The 22,627-nt window shown below is 48.0% G+C and overlaps 1 protein-coding gene across 7 annotated transcripts in view; it reads right to left on the bottom strand.

The window, feature by feature from the left end:
* The window catches only part of LOC147619215 (uncharacterized), an 81,900-nt gene that overhangs the window by 39,048 nt on the left and 20,225 nt on the right, over positions 1-22,627 (bottom strand). For all 7 annotated transcript variants that reach the window (XR_015261820.1, XR_015261822.1, XR_015261823.1 and 4 more), the window contains one exon: positions 19,541-19,621. Coding sequence is in view for 3 of the 7 variants with exons in the window: in XM_086772849.1 (XP_086628975.1) it covers positions 19,541-19,564 (24 nt within the window). In the remaining 4 variants the exon portion in view is untranslated. The remainder of the gene's footprint in view (positions 1-19,540; positions 19,622-22,627) is intronic.

The following is a 22,627-nucleotide window of genomic DNA, read 5'->3' as shown; positions in this document are numbered from 1 at the left end:
GATACCACTTGTTGGGGGACTCACACACTCACACACAACAATGCTTCCTACAAATTAGGATTAGATGCAGGGAGAAGAAGCTCACACAGAACACAGAGAGAGAGAGAGAGAGCTAGACACAAAATGTGTGGTGATCACCTAATGCAAGTCAACCCTTGCATGTGAGTCACATCCATATAATATAGAAGTACAAAAGTTATATGGATAGAGTGTCCTTTCACACTTGATATCCAAAGGAAAAAACCACATGGAAAAAAGTGCCCTTGGTTAAGCCCTGTTCCCACGTAGCACTACCATAAGTGAGCATATGCCTACAAGGAGGAAGGCCTGATGAAACCAGACCTCAACAACTGTGCTAGTTGATCTCCAACTCAAGGTGAAAAGGTGCGGTGAGGTACGGTACAGTAAGGCACACATTCAGGTACGGATTGAGATTTTGAGGTATGTTAAATACGTAAGATCCGTAAAAACATAAAAAATATACTATATAGTGTACATATATATACAGAAAAATGAATGAAAAAACAATTCATTTTTGAACATTAACAACACAATTACCGAAATGAGAGCTATCAGTAAACAAAAGCATAAATAGGTTTCACAAAATGGAATCACTCAAACGTTCAGTACCCATGACTCAAATGCAAGTGGCCACGGGTTACATACTATAAGCATTGAGCAATCAATCAAAATTTAAAAGTTAAAAGGCAGTTTACTATCCAGAGAAGCCAAATAATAATAGTTCTAGTCACTAGTGTCACTATCACTGCACATTGCAAAGTGCTCAATGATCAATCCACTTCATCACCATCAGATGATGAAGAAGATGAAGATCCAAGATCTCCATCTCTTAACATGTTTCCTTCGCCATCATACTCTTGCTTTGCAATGGCGGTGACCGCAACAGCGACTAGCACCGCATCATCATCATCTCTTGCTGCAATGCCTGTATTAATGAGAGGAATGGCAACGTTCGCACGACTGCGAATTGGTAGCTTTCCTCTTCTGATGCTCTCTCTCCGTGTAGCCTCTGCATCTGGGTCTGCCTCCTCTAACTGTATGTCGTATGCTCGGGCATGTGCTCTCGTCACTCGTCGATCCACGCTCTCAAGTTCCCTATGCAGTTGACAAAGTAACTCTTCTTGCTCATCTCTCACTAGTTGCGTAGCCTCATCTACAGTACCAAGCGTAGGATCTAGACTCATCTTGATGCTATCCGGATCTACCTGTTGAATACTAAGTTGTTAGTACCAAAAGTATGTGTGTATCGTATGATAAAACACACACATAAGTTAAACAAGAAAGTGCATTTTGGGACAAACTTACAAAGGGACCAACAGCCAAAAATCTAAATTAGTAAGATTACCTGATATAAAATACAAAGAGCTAAGTGGCACAATTTTGGAAGTCCATGGTAACCATAATTCTGCCACCATGTCAAAGGAGACTTGCAAGTCGCCTTTCTCAAAGCAATCTTCCTCAAAAAAGACGGTCCCAAGCTATTCATATAGCTGATCATCTCCTAATCGAACTGCATCTGCTCATCTTTTGAATATATCTTGTCAACGTATGCATCTCGCATAGTCAACAAGGTAGCATGTCGAAATAGCTCAAGTGTCTTGTATAAAGGATGGAGCAATGCAGCCATCCCATGGATGGGACGATTCATATACGTCCATCTATAGTCAACAATGGCAATAATGTCATCCCGTTTGCGAATAAATCAAGATTCAAGAATGAGATAGTCAAAGAAACCCACCCAAGTTCCCTAAATCAATTTAGGGTTTTACATGTCCTCATTGTAACAATTAAACAATGTAAGGTTTAGGTAGATAAAATACCGTTGTTGTGTAAGCGATGAACAACCTCTGACATGCGCCTTCATCTCCATGAAAAAATAATAGACGAGTCTCAAAGTCAACCCCTCCATGTCAGTCATGCGTAGAAGGACAAACAATGGCTTGAGAGCCACTATGATGTTCTGCACCTCCGTCCAGAACTACTCATCAAGCACTTTCCTCTGTATATACCTTGTGGGCTCGGATTGAGCATGATGCGTCAACCTCCACGTAGGATCCACCACTGTCTACGAAAGAGGATCTCGAAGCTTGAACAGCCTCTACAACATGATGTACATGTATGCAAATCGTGTCTTCAAGGGACGAACCATGTCCAAAGGGCTATGGCTCTAGAAAATAGCTAGTGCCTGATGCTTCTTACAAAAGAATGTAGTGATCCGTGTAGCATCGGCAACCACACGTTGTACCCATGGGAGCTTCCCTATGCCCTCCATAAGCAAGTCTAAGCAATGGGCTGCATAGGGGGTCAAAACAATGCGGGCGAACTAAGCCTCCACCATCTCTCCCATTGCCTTGCAGTTAGACGCGTTGCCCGTGACAACCTGTACCACATTATCCACGCCCACCTCAATAATTGCCTGTCAAATGTGTGTGAAGATGAACTCACCGGAAATGCGTTCACCTACCTTCCCAGCATCAACAACACGCAAGATGTGCCAAGGCAGAAATGCGTTCACCTTCCTTCCCAGCATCAACAGCACGCAAGATGTGCCAAGGCAAGATGACACAAGGATATTGATGATGTGTCGTCTGCGGGTATCACTCTAACCGTCGGAGATGATAGTGCAGCCAAACTGCTTCCACCCATCTCTCACGGGTGCCAAGGCCTTGTCTATTACAGCCTTCTGATCATCCAAGACTGTAGTGCACATCTTGGTGTAGTCAAGGCCTATCCATGTGTCCATATGGCCAACTTGTGCGATAGCCCTAACCATCCTCTTCCACTGGTCAATGCGCAATACATTAAAGCAGATATTGCACTCAATGAGAGTGTGTGCTATCTCCATCTCTACAACCTTCTGTCTTTCCTTTATCCATGAATGTGCATTGATGCGTGATTGTAAGGTGGATTGCCTTTGCACATGTGGGGGTACACTTCCTTGTGCACGAGTATCTGCCGCTACATCCCCATCCTCCTCATCAGCAAGACGAGCTCTCTTTTTGCTTCCTGCCATTGTGTTGCATGAGGCACAGAAGAGGGTCGAGTCCCTAACTGACTAGGTAAAGGCTCGACTCCATCGAGCAATACATCCTCAAAAGCATCGTCATTTGCGGTGGGAGCCATCGATGAACGCTCACGGATGATTGCATCCTTCACTTCCGTAGGCACATGTTCACATGCACCAATATTCCCAGTAGTGCCTATCCCTGTCAAGTGACGAATAACACAAGTGATTGTACCCGTGCTTGTCTTCGACCAGTACTTGCATTGCCACTGACGGGTTCCTATACCGGATTGTCCTAAGGTCCTCACTATGCTGAGGACATTGGTATGAGCAGCCCAATATGTGTTTACTGCGTGAGGCATAGTGTAAGCTGGTTGCTGCATAGTGTAAAGAAGTAAAACTGTTGTCAGAGAGCCAGAATATAGAGTCTAGACTATGTACATACTATAGTGTGAAGAGAGAGAGAGAGAGAGAAAGAAAGAAAGAAAGAAAGATTTTATTAACGTCTTCCAAAAGACCGAACTCGGCCTATGAGACAAATCGGAGTACCTGTATGGGGTATCCTCTGTCATCCCAACAAAATGAAAAAGTACTGAATAAAAAAAGCTGAATCTGGGTGTGCAGGGGATGGAGCTCTATTACTAGGAGAATGCAAAGCTATATGCATGGAGTATACAATCATGATATGCAACCTAGCTAGCTCCATCCTGTACCATACTGGGGGTATAAAATGGTATACATCAGTGTGAAGGGGGTGTCCACAGCTCCCTGAAGAACATGCCTGGGTGTGCTCTGAAGCGAGCCAGTCGCTCCGCACCCTCTCTGTGAAACTGAGCTCTGATCTCTGTCATCTCTCTCTGGTATAGGCGTGGTGTCCGAAAGCCAGGTGTCCTCTGTCTCCTGCGGGCTCTAAGTGTCTCTGCTCTCGTGCTCCGCCAATGATTTACGAGACTTATTCGGGCTACTTTCCCTTCCCGTTCTGGGGAAGGCAGTGTTTCTCTATTTCATTCTTATAGGGAAGTTTCAGATAATTATGGTGAGGTTCAGAGAGAGAGAGAGAGAGAGAGAGAGAAAAGAAAGAAAAGAAAGAAAGTTATATTAACGTCTACGGAAGACCCCAAGGGCCTATGAGACCAAAAGTAATACAATGGTACCATGGATATACTGAGCCATGGAAAACTGAAAGAAAAAGTAAAATGAAAAACATCTGACAATACATGTGATCAGCAGTTGATCCAATGTACAGTGAGATATGTTGTGATCAGCTAATGACAATACCCGCCTCAGTCAGAACCGATCTTATGGTGGAGTGAATGTCAGGCCTCTGTGATGGGAGCGTGACATGTCGGCAGAGAACCTCACGAATCTGTCTCTGTGTGGTGGAGGGTCCTGATGCCCTGGGTCGGGGACGTCTGGCTCGCAGAATGGATCGAGCTCTCTCACTAAGAACTCCTCTGGGGCATGGAGCCGAAGCGTAGGTACGGGTGGTGGGATCTAATGTCGTAGTAGAGGAACTGTTGTGGGCAGTGGATTCCGATGTGGATGTATGTACCACAAAGAAAACTGTGATGGCTCTCTATGAGGTGTCTGTCGGAGCCGGGGTTGTCTCTCAGCATGCTGCCTCAACCTACATCCCTGTGTCGTCTCAGCTCCATCAAGTACATGCCCAAGCACCTCTAATCCTCAAACTATATCACCCGTTTGAGTGGTCCGAATCCCTCTCGAAAGAGGCAGTGGAATCTCACCCGTATCTCATAGTAAGCCAAGCAACTAACATAGAATGGGCCTCATCCCCTATTGCTCCTATGATGAATATTGTGCATGTCCTCTCCTCATGTGGGATATCCTTAGCTCTACCAGTCTCTACCCTGAGGCGGTGGGAGGATACCCTGAGTGTTGGGTTTTATGCTGTGTATGCACCCAGAGGAGTGCTAGTGATCATCAGTAGATTACTGGGGCACTTTTTACTTCAGTTAGTGGAGGTTTTTTCCCCCAGTTTAGCTTAGTTTCACTTATAAACAGTTTATAAGTGTTTTGGTCCACCCGGCACATTTTATGGCCGGACATGTGAACACATCTTTTAGGTCACTTTATTATGTGGCTATTGTACTTCACATTATCAACTGAATACACAACAAGAGTCGTGTTCTCTCTCTGCCTCCCCACGCTTGTGTTTGCAGTACCTCCAAACCCTAACCCTAACAGCTGAAAGCCTTCATTTGGTATCAGAGCCATCCGTACAGGCCATCTCCACCAGCCACCCTCGCCGTCAGCTGTCCGTACGAATTCGCTGATAGCTACTGTCCTGCTCCCCGTACAACTCTGCCTGCCCGTACTGTTCCACATCTGCGCAGCAAGACAAGTGCTTCCGTACAGTCAGTGCCGCCTTCAGTACCGTACTGTACCTGCTTCCGTACTGTACCTGCATACAGTCGACTGAACCTGTACCTGCTCGCTCTGCTCCGTACAGTACCACGACTGCAGCTGCCGTGTACCTGCTCGCCCAGCTCCATACAGCACTAGCCGACTGTTTTTCGTACTGTACTTGCTACGAGTACCTGCAGCTACCTACGACGAGTACCTGCTGAGTACCTGTTCGCACTGCTCAGTACAGTGCTCCGTACAGTACCAAGACTGCAGCTGTGTACATCCGCCGTACAGTCATCGTACCTGCAGTCTGCTCCGTACAGTCATCTGTACCTGCACAATACAGCAGTCTAGTCATCCGTACCTGCACACTACAGTCAACTTGTACCTGTTGAAATCTCAGTACTGGTAAGCATTACATATTTTGAATTTTGGGCATTTTTATTTTCTCTGTGAAAATCTTCAGGCAGATACAGGCAAACTTTCTTGCAAAGAAAACTCTACAGATTTCTTGCAAGGTTTTGGGTGCAGTAACTTTGGGAAATTTTTCGGCATTTTGGCACTGTGTAAGCCATTTTTGCTGCTCTACTCAGTCAGTGGTGCATTGTGTTGCACATTCAGAGGATTGAGAGTACAGGCATATTTGGGTAAACTGTATTCAGTGGAGTACAGTTGCTTTCAGGGTTCTTGCTATTGGGCTTTTTGATACACAGGTACAACATTGTGCATTGGCATAATGGCAAATCAACAGCAGAGTGATGTATTCACGTATTTGTCTACGGAAGACAAATTGGACGGCACGAACTACTCCTTGTGGAGTTTTATGCTGAAAAATGTGCTTGTGGCAAAAGGTCTTTGGGATTTTGTTAGTGGTGATGAACCACGTCCAGGTCCATTGGCTCCAGAGACTCCTCCCCAAGGGGTGATCGTGGACGAGGACAACAGGTACAGGCTCCAAGTCAGCCATTGCCTGTTCAAAGAACAAATGCTCAGAAGACATGGGATGCCAAAGATGCACAAGCCTTGTCACTCATTGCATTGTCAGTACAGAGGTCTATTATACCTCATATTCGTTCAGCTGGCTCTTCACAGAATGCATGGGTGACTTTGGAGCAGATGTATGCTGCTCCTAATGAGGCTCGGATCTCATTTTTGAAAAGAGAGCTGGAAAATCAAAAAATGCATGAAGGAGATGATATGTCTAGCCACTTAAACAAGCTGCAGGATTTGAGAGAGCAACTCATCAATGTGGATGAGATTATTCCTGAGACACAGCTTGTGTCCACCATCTTGCACTCTTTGCCAAGATCTTACTTGGCTTTTCATACCTCTTTGAACCTCAGCATGAGGAATGCTGTTGAACCCCTCAAGTATCAGAAAATTGTTGCTCTCTTGCTACAAGAAGAGCAAATGAGGAAGAATATGAATATGAACACAAGTGCTGAACAAGCATTTACTACAGGTCAAAAGGGGAAAGGCAAATCTCAGCCAAAGAGTTCAAATCAGAATTCAGGTGATGGTGGTTCATCTCAGGATACCAAGAAAAGTGATGGACAGCCCAAGAAGAAGGGCAAATGTCATTACTGTAAGAAGCCAGGTCACTACATCACAGAGTGTAGAAACAGGATTGCCAAAGAGAAGGCAAAGGAAGCTCGGACGTCTGTAAATGATGCCTCTAAAGCTCCTCCAGAGACTGCTTCTTTTGTTGAGGACAGGGATTACTGTTTCTATACATGCAGCTATGATGCCTCTTGGTCTTCACAGGCACTCAGTATGACAGAGCATGCATGTACTTGGTATTTTGATAGTGGTGCTTCAAAGCATATCACATCTCGCAGGGATTTGTTTTGTCATGTAGGCCCTGCCCCTGTTGGCAAAACTGTGCAGTGTGCCAACAATGCTTCATATCCAGTTCGTGGCATAGGGGAGATTCAGCTCACAGCCATTGATGGCTCTATTCTTCGCCTTACAGATGCCTTATATGTACCAGGGATAAAGAAGAATTTGTTGTCCATTTCTTCTTTGGCACATTGTGGTATGCAAGTCCACTTTGATGATGATAAATGCATGGTCAGAGACAAAGCTAATGCTTTGACCTTGATGCTTACTGGTACATTATGTCATGGACTTTATCAGTTGGATGCATTTCAACCAGTGGATCAGTCTGCTTATAATGCTTTCACTCTTACTCCAGCTATGGTTGATGCGGAGTTATGGCATGCTCGCATGGGGCATGTAAATTTTGGTAGTCTTATGCTTATGCAGCGACATAACATGTTTACAGATCTACCTCTTATGGAGAAGCCTCCCGATCACATTTGTGAAGGATGTATTTTGGGAAAAATGCATCGGTTTTCCTTCCCACGTGATCAGGCTCTACGAGCAACTGCAAAGTTGCAGCTTATACACAGTGATCTTTGTGGTCCCATGCAGACGAAGTCATTAGGAGGTTGCTTCTATTTTGCTACATTTATTGATGACTTCTCTCGTATATGCTGGGTCTATCCTTTGACACAGAAATCAGAGGTATATGATGCATTTTTGGCCTTTGTAGCACTTGCTGAAACAGAGTCAAGATGCAAGGTTAAGACTCTCCGTTCTGACCGAGGGGGGGAATATATGTCACACATGTTGAATTCCTTTCTTGAGAGTAGAGGTATAAAACATCAGTATACTACTCCTCATACTCCACAACAGAATGGGGTTGCAGACAGGAAGAATCGGTCACTCATGGAGATGGCCAGATGTATGCTAAAGGCAAAGAGGCTACCACATATCTTTTGGGTGGAAGCTGTCATGTGTGCTTGTCATATTTTGAATCAATGTCCCACAAAGGCATTGGTTTCCATTACTCCTTTTGAGGCTTGGCATGGCCGCAAGCCTTCCGTATCACATTTTCGTATTTTTGGGTGTCTTGCATATGCACACATACCCAAAGAGTTGAGGAGGAAGTTGGATGATAAAGCCACAAAATGCATTTTTGTTGGGTATAGCCGCGAGAGCAAGGGCTACCGGTTATATGACCCACTATCCAGGAAGATATTCACTAGTCGGGATGTGATTTTTGATGAAAAATCAGAAATATCCATGGCTGGTTATGATGCAAATCAGGCTGAAAATGATGTGTTTGAAGGTCTACTACCTATGGAGTTTCATTCCACAGTTGGTGATCCAACTCATGAGGGTACAGGACAGCCAGCAAATCATGAAGGTGGTGCAAAAATTCAGCAGCAAATTGAGCCAGAAGCTGAACCAAATATGGGGCAGCAGGCACCACAGGTCAGACACATACCTAGATGGTATTTGAGGACATTACAGGACAGCCATCTAGAGGGTCCTCTTGCTGGTCGTACTCGTAGGGAGACACGGACCAATGAGCATGCACACATCATGGATTTGAATATGGTTATGGCAGCCAGTTTACAGGATGATGATGAGCCTGATTCATTTGTGGATGCACGAGACAATGTGCATTGGAACAAAGCCATGCAGGATGAGCTTGATTCTATTAAAAGGAATCAAACATGGGATTTGGTTGATCTGCCCAAAGGCAAGAAAGCAATTGGTACTAAGTGGGTCTATAAGTTGAAAAGACATGCAGATGGATCCATTGACAGGTACAAAGCCCGTCTAGTCGCAAAGGGCTATGCACAGAAGAAGGGCATTCATTATGAGGAGACATTTGCTCCTACATCCCATATGTCAACACTTAGGTGTGTCATTGCATTGGCTGCACATCGTGGTTGGGTTGTTCACCAGTTGGACATAAAGACTGCTTTCCTACATGGGGACCTCGAGGAGGAAGTTTATGTATATCAGCCCATGGGTTTTGCAGAACATGGTCATGAAGGGAAAGTATGCAGGCTGAAAAAGGCCTTGTATGGTGTGAAACAAGCTCCACGAGCTTGGTATGCAAAGATAGATGCTTTCCTACTCACTCAAGGATTTGTGAACAGTCCATCAGAAGCCACCTTGTCTGTAAAGAAAGAAGAGACAGATCTGCTGGTCATCAGTCTTTATGTAGATGATCTCTTGCTCATGGGATCTAATAATGACAAAATTGTAGCTTTTAAAGAGATACTGCAACAGACATTTGACATGTCTGATTTGGGGCTTGTACACTACTATTTGGGCATACAGTTTGTGCAAGATAACAGAGGCATTGGGTTGTTGCAATCTCGGTATGTTGCTAAACTTCTGGAGAAGTTTAAATTTCAGGATTGCAAGCCTATTAGCACTCCTATGGAGCCAGGGATGAAACTGTCACTACAAGATGACAGTATTTCCTTTGATGCCACTACATATGCTCAGGCTGTTGGGTGCCTTATTTACTTGTGTACTACACAGCCACATATTCAGTATGCAGTCTCTCAGTTGAGCAGATTCATGCACAGCCCGCGGTTGTCACATTGGCAAGCTGTGAAGCGTGTATTCCGGTACTTGCAGGGTACCTTGTCTATTGGATTGCTTTATCCTGAGGGGGGTGACATGCAGTTATACGCTTACAGTGATTCAGATTGGGCTGGTGATTTTGATACCAGACATTCCACTAGTGGAAATTGTTTCTTTCTTGGCTCTTCATGCATTTCTTGGCTAAGCAAGAAACAGACCACAGTGGCCACTTCGTCTTAAGAGGCAGAGTACAGAGCAACCTACACTACTACTGTTGAGTGTGTTTGGCTGCGTCATCTCATGACTGATATGGATATTTCAGTGGAGGAGCCTACACCTATCTATACTGATAGTCAGAGTGCCATTGCTGTGGCCAGGAATCCTGTGTTTCATGCTCGCACGAAACACATTGAGATTCACTATCATTTTGTTCGGGAGAGACTCCAAGCAGGTGATATCAGTCTGATCTACTGTCCTACAGATCAGAATGTGGCAGACATCTTCACCAAGGCATTACCACGTCCGAAATTCGAAGCATTCCGCACTGCTTTGAATTTGTTTCCTTTTGGTGGATGATGTACAGTGATCACATATCACTCCAGGGAGGTTTGTTGGGTTTTATGCGGTGTATGCACCCAGAGGAGTGCTAGTGATCATCAGTAGATTACTGGGGCACTTTTTACTTCAGTTAGTGGAGGTTTTTTCCCCCAGTTTAGCTTAGTTTCACTTATAAACAGTTTATAAGTGTTTTGGTCCACCCGGCACATTTTATGGCCGGACATGTGAACACATCTTTTAGGTCACTTTATTATAGGGCTATTGTACTTCACATTATCAACTGAATACACAACAAGAGTCGTGTTCTCTCTCTCTGCCTCCCCACGCTTGTGTTTGCAGTACCTCCAAACCCTAACCCTAACAGCTGAAAGCCTTCACTGAGCTAGCCAATCGTGATATGCATGGCATGTGACGTGTATCTGTATGTATCCCGGGATCTCAAAGAATCCATCCTTGGAGAGTCTCAACAAGTGATATCTCTAGAACTCAAACTTCTTACCAATCTCTGACGGAGACACCCATGTCTGGTGTATGTGTAGCCCAAGTAGATCTAAACGATGATCCGGTTGATCTCTTGACGCGAGAGATCAAGGTATGGGGAATCCAAGCTATACTAAAGAGAGAGAGAGCGACCACTTGTGTGCTGTATTACAATGTGAAGAGAGAGTTCTGTAGGAGAGAGAGAGAGAGAGAGAGAGAGAGAGAGAGAGAGAGAGTACAGTGTGAACTTTGAAGAGAGTTCTAACTTCTGCAGGAAGAGAGAGAGAGAGAGAGAGAGAGAGAGAGAGAGAGAGATGAAATGAAATGAAATTTATATTAACGTCTTCAAAAGACCAAAGTGACCTACGAGACCAAAGTTACAACCATATGACATCTGATACACTATCTGGAAAAGAAAAGAGAGGACTGAAGGTAAGTATCTAGCCCTACAATACATCAGTAGGGAGCATCCGGAAGCAGCAACTAGTGGTGTAAATAGAGCCTAAACTACACTGAAGAGAGAATTCTGCAGGAGAGAGAGAGAGAGAGAGAGAGAGAGAGAGAGAGAGAGAGAGAGATGAAATGAAATGAAATGATATATTAACGTCTTCAAAAGGCCAAAATGACCTATGAGACCAAAAAGGTTACAACAATTGGTGGATCTGATACAATGTCTGTGTAAGAAAAGCTAAAACAACTAAACAACCAACTGAAACTAAAACAACTATGGGGAAAAGTAAGGTACTAGAAGCTCCTAATGGATAACATCTGGGAAGGAAAACTCCAGCAACACTATGGAGAGAGAGAGAGAGAGAGAAATGAAATGAAATGAAATGTTATATTAACGTCTTCAAAAGGCCAAAGTGACCTATGAGACCAAAGTTACAACCATGTGACATCTGATACGCTGTCTGGAAAAGAAAAGAGATAGCCCCACAATATATCAGTAGGGGGGAAGCTAACGCTACTAGTCAAAATAGGGTACATGAGTACATGGATACCTAAATACATCAATATGGGGGAGTACAAAAGTGACAATGAGTACAACAGTATATGGCTGGAGTCGTAATCATCCTAGGAGCTCTAGCATGGGTCTCTGCCGGATGGCCTGGATATCTGCCATAGTGAGATGCCTGGTCGGACGAGCCCGATGCCTCGCAATGATGCTCTGAATCCTCCGGTGTAGGCCCCGTCTCCGATGTGAGGATCCGCGAACCCTTGGGCGTCTAGATCTGCCCAACTCGATAGCTCTCTCAACTAGAGTCCCACGGGGTGCCCATTGCTGGGCTGTCGGCTGGGTGTCCTCCCGGGTAGTCCCTCTAAAGAAGTCAGTAATCTGTCTATGTGTGGACTCCCTGCCAATCGGGCGTCTACTCCAAATAATGGACTCTCTGAGCCTGCGGATCTCCAAGAGATAAAAACCCAAGCATCGCTGATCACAATAGTCCATGACTCTAGCCAGTGGTCCAAATCCCTCTCTAAAAAGGCAATAGTAGCGCCCTCGAATCTCATAATATGCTGCGCAGCGACAGATGTAGTGCTCCTCCGTCTCTGGCTCTCTCCAACAAATCTGACAAATCCTGTCCCCTGGAGGTATGCCTCTAAATCTGCCTGTCTCTATCTGTAACTGATGTGAAGAGGTGCAGATCTGCCCAATGGCGCACCTCAATCCATGAGACAGATGGGTATCCATGTAGCTCGGTCTAAGTATAAAGCCATCCTCAGTGGTGCGGAGAAGATGGTCTCTATAGAAAGCCATCTTCGTCCCCAACTCCTGTGAGGGCTCTAGCCATGTCCTCCTAGTGTCCAACTGAATGAGGTCCTGTCTGATGACTCTACTAATCTCAGAATGTGTCAAGGTGAGAGAGGGTGCCTCCAGAGAGTACTGGAAGGGTGGAAATCCGTCTAAACTGAACCCGTGGAGGTCAAACCAGGATGCTATTCCCTTCTCTCCCCCTTCTCAGATACGGAACTGGAGGAGGCTCTTCAGGCACTTCCTCGGGGCAAATGCCCAGGAGAGGACGGTCTCTCAGTGGCTTTCTTCCAGAGGTACTGGGGTCTCTTGCATAGGGGTTTCAGATTGGCATTCCAGGAGATTATGGAGTCGGGAGACATGCCGGACAACATGGCAGAGGGGTTGATCCCAAAGAGGGAGGAGACAGACTGGAGATTAGACAGTGGAGACCGATCACCTTGTTAGGCACGGCCTACAAGGTCCTAGCTAAGGCGATCAACAGGCGGCTTCAGCCTCACCTTCCGGACATCATCCACTCCACGCAGACAGGCTTCATCCAGGATAGGAGCATCCTGGATAACATCTTCTCTTTCTGGGAGGCTACGGCTTTGGCTAGATTTCGGCAGGAGGACGCAGTGCTCCTTCTCGACTTCAAGAAGGCATATGATCGGGTGGACTGGGCCTTCTTGGAAGGCACTATGGAGAGGATGGGCTTCCCCCCTCAGTGGATCCGTGGGGTCTCTGCACTCTACACATCGGCTCATAGCCACATGCTGATACAGGGCGTGCGCGGAGAGAGGTTCCAACTCTCGCGCTCGGTGCGGCAGGGGTGCCCCTTGGCGCCCTTTCTTTTTCTTTTTGTGGCGGAGGCCATGAGCACTTTCTTGACGGCACAGGATACAGGTTTGCGGGGCCTCCACCTCCCCATCCGCACCTCGGAGGAGCTCCTAGACTCGGAGTTTGCGGATGACACTGCTGTCTATCTTCAGGGAGGGGAGGAGAACCTCCGCCGCTTCGCCTCAGCCATGGACAGGTTTTGCAGAGCTTCGGGCGCTTTGATCAACTGGCACAAGTCGTGTGGGTTGTGGGCCAGTTCTGTGCCCCCCCCGACTTGGAGGCCAGTTGATGGGTTTCAGTGGCTGCCCCCCGGCACTACAGTGCGCTATTTGGGATGCTATGTGGGCATTGACATATCTCCGGAGCAGCAGATAGCCCCCCCTTCTTCTGAGCATTCGGAAGAAGCTTCTGTATTGGAGTACCGCTCGTTTATCTCTGGCTGGCCGAGTGGTTGTGGCCAACCAGGTTCTGCTTGCTACCATGTGGTACATCACTTCTTGCTGGGCCTTCTCTCGGGCGTGCATTGGCCAGGTGCAGAGGCTCATCAGGAACTTTCTTTGGTCCGGTGGCGACGGGCGGCCCGCCAAGGCCAAGGTGGCATGGGCTGTGATCACTCAGCCGAGGGAGAGAGGCGGCCTGGGCATAGTTGATCCTATTTGCCAAAGCCGAGCTTTGCTTGGCAAGTTGGTGGTTCGTGGCCTCCTACCAGGCACCGAGCCGTGGAAGGAGTTTCTTGTTTCCAGGATTCTCAGCCGCACTCCTCCTCTTAGCAGCCCCTGGACCCCCAGCATCAGGTGGATCTTTACAGAGCAGCGATCCAGAGGAGTGGGCCTTGGCTTCGAGGAGCGTTTTGCAGCTAGCCTTCTGAGGGCCTGGGAGCATCTGAGGCCGTCACTCTTCCAGACTCCCCCGGGCACCGATGAGGAGCGCCTAAGGCAGCCATTGATCTGGAACCCCTTGATCCGACTTCCCAGTGGCCATATGGTTGGATCGCGATCTCACGTGTCGTGGGGCCCGTTGAGCTCCGGCCCAGCCCAGTCCCTAGACGACTGGATATGTTTTCAGCAGCTGCCTCTAGAGGCTCAGGAGAGGAGACTCAGCGGGATGAGGGGCAGAGAGTTGATGAGGCAGGACATTGAGGCGGCCATCCCCCGGGAGTGGCGAACTCCAGTACAGGACCCTCCACCTCCACAGTGGATGGGCGTCTTTACTCGGCATGAGATCCTTCTAGCGGTCTGCGGCTCAGCAGAGAGAGTCGCCCCACTCACTTTCGAGGTGGGAGAGGGCGGCCAGCTTCAGAGGACCCGACTAGATTTGGATGAGCTCCAGGGTTGTATTTTTCAGAGGGTGCGGGTGGTCGGCTTTCATCAGAGACAGTGGCATGTAGACCCCTCACCGGCCTCGATAGGGGAGGACTTTTCTTGGAGATTATGGGCTTGGGACAACAGGCCTCTTATTCGCCTTCAGTGGGATCCAGGTGAGTGGCTTTGGCGAGATCCCTACTCGGCCCCTACCAGCCCAGGCACCCCCTTTTTTCAGTACACAACGAGGTTGGGGCGGCGGATTCAGAGGCACAGGATAGCGGGCACCCCGGCGGCGGCCGAGCATTGGCGGCGACAGGGGCTCTCCCCTGCCTTCCTTAGGGACTTCTGGCAACGCCTTTGGGCCAGCTTCCGGCCCCGGAAGGTGACGCTTTTTCTCTGGCTTACAGCGCATAGAGGACTGGCTGTGGGGGCTTGGCTAGCTTTTGGCAGACACCCAGCGTCCTGCCCTCGGTGCGGCCATGCACAGGAGTCGCAGCGGCACTGCTTATGGGATTGCCCACATGCACAGCAGGTCTGGCAGCGCGCTCTCAGGATGGTTTTTGCAGGCTCGCCAGGTGAGATGATGGTGACGTGGGGTGCGGTGGCTTGGGCCACGGACAGCGGCCCGGCCCTTGGATACGAGGACGTCCCTGGCAGTGTGACCATCCAGGTCTCTGACAGGGCGATGGCGGTGATTCCGACGCCAGACTTCTCTTCGGCAGTCTCCCAGGAGGGGGACGGGCACAGATGGGAGATGATCAGCAGCATGACGGCTTGGCACATATGGAGAGCCCGATGCACGGAGGCCATAGACCGCCAGGCGACTCCACCGGCGGAGGTCATACAGGCCCTCTGGGTGGACATCATTCACACCTTGAGAGGACACTGGGGGAAACTTCAGGGCAACTCGGATCGCATGAGAGATCGCCGCAAGGCGTTCCTCCGCACTTGGCAGCCTGGCCCTTTCCTCATCGCGAGGGGCGAGGATGTCACTTGGCACTACAGGCCTCCAGTTTGGCTCTTCTCACCTCCCGCATGTACTACTAGGTAGCCCCCCCCCCCCCCCCCCCCCCCCAGAGAGCGGCCAGCCCACGGGGGTGGAGCTCAGGTGTTCACTGTGTTTATTATCCCTCCTTGTGAGGTGAGCTTTGTAACCTTATGGCGTTTTCTCATTAGCTAATAGAAGGATCGTTTTTCCCCCCCAAAAAAAAAAAAAAAACCAGGATGCTATCCGCGCATACCAACATGAAGTGTCTCCCTCCATGGCTAGCTGATGAGAGGACTCTAAAGCAAGTCGTGCATACCGGTGTCGGGGAAGCTCCCAGGTGCTATGAACGAAGGACACTGATCTGGCAAGAGCCTCGACTACGATCGATGGTGCTCCCATCTCGGCTCTAATAATCTCATGGGGTACCGAGGCCTTAGCCCGAATCATCCTGGAGATCATGGACACAAGTGGACTCTCCATCGATCTCCATCCATCATATGTGCGTCCTGATCGACTGTGACGATCTAGGCTGGCCCCCAGATCTGTACTCCATATAGCATAGCCGATGTGACCAGCGTCATGGAAAATGTGGGCCCAGTGAACACCACTCCAAGATATGTGTATGAGTCAACATACTCCACTGTCTCCTGCCCATATGTGAAAATAGGCACTGATCTCCAAACCCACTGAGCTGTAGTGCTAAACACCATAACCTTGGTCTTACCAAGGTTAACCGAGAGCCCACTGTCCTGTGCATAAGCATGTAAAGTATCCAAGTGCCTCTGCATACCCTCTGGTGAGTCTCCTATAAGCACAATATCATCAGCATATAAGAGCACGGGTATCCAAGTGCCAGCCAACTGGGCTCCTCTGTCCCCTCGTGTCCCAATATAATGAGAGATCTCATCAATATATAGTCCAAATAGAGTCGGAGAGAGCAGGCAGCCCTGTTTCACCCCTATAGTGGAGTGTACTGGCTGGGAGAGACCCTCTGAAATCTGCACCTGCCCAACTACTGTCTCATAAAGTGCCATAATACCCCAAATGAGCTCACATGGAACCCCCAAGTCTTGCAGCCTGCGCATCAGTCTAGCTCTGGGCACTGTGTCAAAGGCCTTGCGAAAATCCACAAAGCCACGGTAGATCCTCCTCCCATGTGCTCTACCCTCCTCAATGATAGCCCTGAGGATAAAGATATGATCCAAAGTAGAGAATCTCCTCCTGAAACAGGCATGTCCCTGAGCTCGGACCCCTTGTCTCTGTGCCCATCTGCTCAACTCCTGCTCAAGAATAGAGGCATATAGCTTGGCCAACGAGTGACCAATCATAATGGTGCGGTAGTTAGTCGGCACGCTCGGATCTCCAGACTTGAGTACCGGCACAATCGTGGAAGTACTCCAAGTCCCAGGAAACCCCTCACACATGGCTCTATTAAACATGAGAGCTAGCAAGTCTACAATCATACCTCTAGCACGTATGAAATGCTCGGCTACAATGCCCTCATGATTCTGTGCCCTCCCTGTATGCAATCTGTTGATGGCCCTCCTCACCATCTCTGCTGTGAAGAAGGTAGAAGTGGGTGGACAAGGCTCTGGAGGGTTCGGTAGTGGTGGCTGCCATGGTACTGTGTAGAGGGAGGCTGCATACTCGCCCCATGTATCTGGAGAGGTAATGGCCGGGGGCGGGGGGTGCTCTCTAAGCAATCTCCAGGCCTCCCTAGAATCCTAACTCAAAAACAATTGATAGATGTCTCTCTCCAGCCGAGCTAAGAATGCTCTCTTCTTCCGCCGAATGAGAGAGAGAAAGAAAGAAAGAAAGAAAGATTTTATTAACGTCTTCCAAAAGACCGAACTCGGCCTATGAGACAAATCGGAGTACCTGTATGGGGTATCCTCTGTCATCCCAACAAAATGAAAAAGTACTGAATAAAAAAGCTGAATCTGGGAGAGAGAGTTGTATTAACTTCTTCAAAAGGCCAAAATGACCTATGAGACCAAAAGGTTACATCATATCCATGATCTGACAAATCCTGTCCCCTGGAGGTAGCGCCCTCGAATCTCATAATATGCTGTGCAGCGTCAGATGTAGTGCTCCTCCGTCTCTGGCTCTGGCTCTATCCAACAAATCTGACAAATCCTGTCCCCTGGAGGTATGCCTCTAAATCTGCTTGTCTCTATCTCTAACTGATGTGAAGAGGTGCGGATCTGCCCAATGGCGCACCTTAATCCATGAGACAGATGGGAATCCATGTAGCTCGGTCTATGTATCCTCACTGGTGCGGAGAAGATGGTCTCTATAGAAAGCCATCTTCGTCCCCAACTCCTGTGAGGGCTCTCGCCATGTCCTCCTAGTGTCCAACTGAATGAAGTCCTGTCTGATGACTCTACTAATCTCAGAATGTGTCAAGGTGAGAGAGGGTGCCTCCAGAGAGTACTGGAAGGTTGGAAGTCTGTCTAAACTGAACTCGTGGAGGTCAAACCAAGATGCTATCTGCGCATACCAACATGAAGTGTCTCCCTCCATGGCTAGTTGATGAGAGGACTCTAAAGCAAGTCGTGCATACCGGTGTCGGGGAAGCTCCCAGGTGCTATGAATGAAGGACGCTGATCTGGCAAGAGCCTCGACTACGATCGGTGGTGCTCCCATCTCGGCTCTGATAATCTCATGGGGTACCGAGGCCTTAGCCCGAATCATCCTGGAGATCATGGACACAAGTGGTCTCTCCATCGATCTCCATCTGTAACTCGCGACGGTGCCCGGGGGACTAGGGCCTTTGACACACTTGTTGATACCATCAATGCATATTAAAACATTTAAACATGAGTAGTCTTGATCCAGGGCAGCCACAGCAGAGTTTCCAGAAACGCAGCAAGAAGAAGGTCTCCAGGTCATCATCTACAGGCTGTTTACAGCCTATCAGTCAGTCCTCTACACATTCAGCAATAAAACAGATACACTATTCATGGTGGGGGCCCTTTAGAGAATATTTGGGACCCAATACTGTGTTTTCTCTTCCTCTCTCTCTCTCTCTCTCCACTATGTCCTCTTCATATTGTGCTATTCATCGTCAAGATTGAAGGTGCTGAATTCCGTTAATCAAAGTATAATCCTTGTTTGTAAGCTTCCGCATGTTACAGCTAGTCAATGGTAGCACTGCTCCTCAGCTCTCAATGATTCAATGATAACTAACTGATCAATTCATGCCAACTTTTTCAACTGTGTTCTTGCCAACTTTCTTTCTTCTGTGGCTCTTCGTTCTTCTTCCATCTACTGCATGATCTGGTAAAGCAGCCACCTCTTGTTTGCACTGACGTTCAACTTCGTGTTCATGCCAACTTTTTCAACTTTGTGTTCTTGCCAACTTTCTTTCTTCTGTGGCTCTTCGTTCTTCTTCCATCTACTGCATGATCTGGTAAAGCAGCCACCTCCTCCCCGGGCAACTGCTCATCTTCAAAGTGTTCATCCTCAAAAAATATCTCCATGCCGGTTGTCCTCTCCTAGAACAATTTCACTATCAACTATGGTCAAAAGGACAATAAATTGTCCTCTTCTTGCTATGCAGAGAGAAGGGAAGGCAGCCATTAGCGGGTAATACACCAAAACTTGTAACTAGTAGAAAGCTCTTCAAAGCTTGGAGACAGCAACCGAATCAGTCCACTACCCCTCTTTCCAAGCATCTTGTCTATAAATTACTACAAAATGTAAACCCTTTAAAAAATAAAATCAGAGAAAGAAAGAAAGATATATTAAGCGTCTACTAAAGACCCAATGTGCCTATGAGACCAAAGTGATACAATAATGTCCATGGCATATCTCATTAACCTGTGATTTATATTGTGGATTAGAGATCATACCTGTGCTGCAGAGAGAGATGCCATGGGTCTGCACGCATGGCACTCCTTGAATCACATTATCCTCTCCTCCTTTGAGATTACCTGAGCCACACATCACATAAGGTAAAGAGGGCACTCCTGAAACATCTTACATGCCTAAAATGCAAGATTTTGACCATTACTAGAAACCAAAGCAATGTGCCTTGGATAGTGGAACTCTGGACCCTACAAACAGAGTTGAAGGCGAGTGGTATAATCAATAATCGATCCGTCCTGCGTTGTATGGAAACACCTCTCTCTCTCTCTCTCTCTCTCTCTCTCTCTCTCTCATAATAAGGAGTTGTATTAAAGAAACAATGTACAAACGCCACTGGCCTACATAAAGCTCAAGTAAGAAAGTGGGGCCACAAGACAGTGAAGAAGTGCCCTTAACCCTCCCTCATGCTAGAGTGAAGAAGTGCATGCCGAGAGTCCTGCAGGCCCGGAAAGAGGGCAAGAGAGCATTCTATCGCGATGGCCGTGTCATCATCGATGGCAAGGCCACCGATTAGCGCCAAGCGGCCTATGGGACATCGGCTATGGAGCATCCAGATTCACAGATACACACAGCAGTTTGGAACTGCAATGGAGCACTTTGGACACATCCTAGGAGGATGGAGGAGGTCATGGAGGGACGGGACATCATACTACTTACAGAGACGCACCAGAGCCCAAAGAGGGGGCTACCGCTACCCAAAGTAGTCAATGGGAGTTTACATACAGGGGGACCACACGACAGAGCACATCGAGAGGATCTGGAGGTATAGCGGTACTCTTCAAGCGAGAGCTACAGGAGCGCCTACAGGCGGTAGCACGTGACCAGGAGGCTAGATACATGTGGATCAGACTGCAGCTCTCGGCAGACATGGTGTTATACATTGCTCTATGCTACTTCTCTCCTAGAGGATCGAGATATGCCATGACAGCAGAGGAAGAGAGTAGAGGGGAGGAGGAGGACACAGGGCCATTTGGGAGAGTCACCATATGCAGCCCTTTCAGATGAGATCATACACTACTCCAACCTGGGGGAAGTCCTCCTTATGGGGGACTTCAATGCACGGACACAGAGCCGACAATGTGACATTTATGATTTCAAGCACCCCGAGGTGATGCACACACTAGAGGTGGAGGACATGGGAGCTTGCAGGGTGTCAAAGGACATGGGGCCGGATAACACCAGATATGGTCATCACTTACTTGAGCTGGGAGCCCGACACCATCTTGTTATTTATAACGGGATGAGACAGTGGCAAGATTCAGGAGCACTAACATGCTTTCCACAATCAGGGGGAGGTAGCACAGTGGACTACATCATGGGATCCATGGAGACCACACAGGCAATGACATCTTTCACCATCCCCCCCTGTCCTATTGGTGCGGATCACACATACCTCTTACTGTCACTGGCGAGCTCCACACCAGCACCCACACAGCCCACATAGGCATCGCATACAACTTTCTACTTCACCCATGACTTGGCAGACATATATGAGCATCATGTATATGACAGGCTACTCCAGATGGATCCCGTGTCACCTCTAGACACTCACCACCCGGCTGTCATCTCTACTACATACGGCCGCCACCCGCAGCTTCCCCCATCATACACACATTGCACACACAGATAGATCTGGGAGCATGCCCTAGAATCGGTGGTATGATGATGAGTGCAGAGAGCTATATAGACACCTCCGAGCCAGAGAGCACTGGGGACCATTACACAGAGACAAGCAAGCCGACAGATGAGGACCCTCACACGCCGTAAGAGGCATGCATATGAGGAGGCACAATACTGGGATATATACCACCTACTCATGAGCAGAGATGCAGCCACTGCATGGCGCAGGATGAGAGAGCCTCGCCCTCGTACCCCGATTGAGGATCCACACACATGGCACACATATGCAAAGAGCCTCTACCATATCCCTCAGCAGCTGCCCATACCACAACCACAGAAGTCCCACCCTACCACCTCTACTTTCTTTACCGCCTCAATGGTAGAGAGCGCTATCCGCCGGTTACAGCATGGGAGATCGGCTGACCACACAGGTATACAGAGTGAGCATATTGGGTAGACATCTCAGGTACCATAGTCCACATTATGCTATATGCAGATGATATTATTCTGGTCTCTGAGTCGCGGATGGAACTACAGCACCATCTCCATGCACTCGATGACTTCTGCACACAGAGGGGGCTTACAGTGAACCTTGGGAAAACCAAGGCCATGATTTTCCACACCTCAGGGCCGGTTCGACGACAAGCCATCTTCACACTAGCAGGAGGACAAGTAGAGGTGGTAGACTCATATGTGTACCTAGGGATTACACTTACAACTCCGCCAAGAAGATTTACTATGGCACAGGCAACCAGGGATAGACTCACACGAGGGTATGCAGCTCTGGCCAGGCCATGCTAGAGAGATAGTGTCACCAGGCACACTTCCAGGAGCCCCGCACGAAGGGGTGGTTGTTTAACACACTAGTCACCCCTGCTTTGATGTATGCTGCAGCAGTATGGGCACCTGCGCTCGCCACCTCCACGTGGTCTCAGATAGAGAGGTTGATGATAAAGCCACAAAATGCATTTTTGTTGGGTATAGCCGTGAGAGCAAGGGCTACAGGTTATATGACCCACTATCCAGGAAGATATTCATCAGTCGGGATGTGATTTTTGATGAAAAATCAGAATTATCCATGGCTGGTTATGAGGCAAATCAGGCTGAAAATGATGTGTTTGAAGGTCTACTACCCATGGAGTTTCATTCCACTGTTGGTGATCCAACTCATGAGGGTACTGGACAGCCAGCAAATGATGTAGGTGGTGCAGAAATTCAGCAGCCAAATGAGCCAGAAGCTGAACCAAATATGGGACAGCAGGCACCACAGGTCAGACATATACCTAGATGGTATTTGAGGACATTACAGGACAGCCATTTAGAGGGTCCTCTTGCTGGTCGTACTCGTAGGGAGACAAGGACCAATGAGCATGCACACATCATGGATTTGAATCTGGTTATGGCAGCCAGTTTACAGGATGATGATGAGCCTGATTCATTTGTGGATGCAC

The sequence above is a fragment of the Cibotium barometz genome, chromosome 33, assembly GCF_041138505.1.
Source record: "Cibotium barometz isolate CiBa-2024 chromosome 33, ASM4113850v1, whole genome shotgun sequence".
Taxonomy (NCBI): Eukaryota; Viridiplantae; Streptophyta; class Polypodiopsida; order Cyatheales; family Cibotiaceae; genus Cibotium; species Cibotium barometz.
Note: the sequence above shows the minus strand (reverse complement) of the source record. Positions and strands in the feature narration are given on the sequence as shown.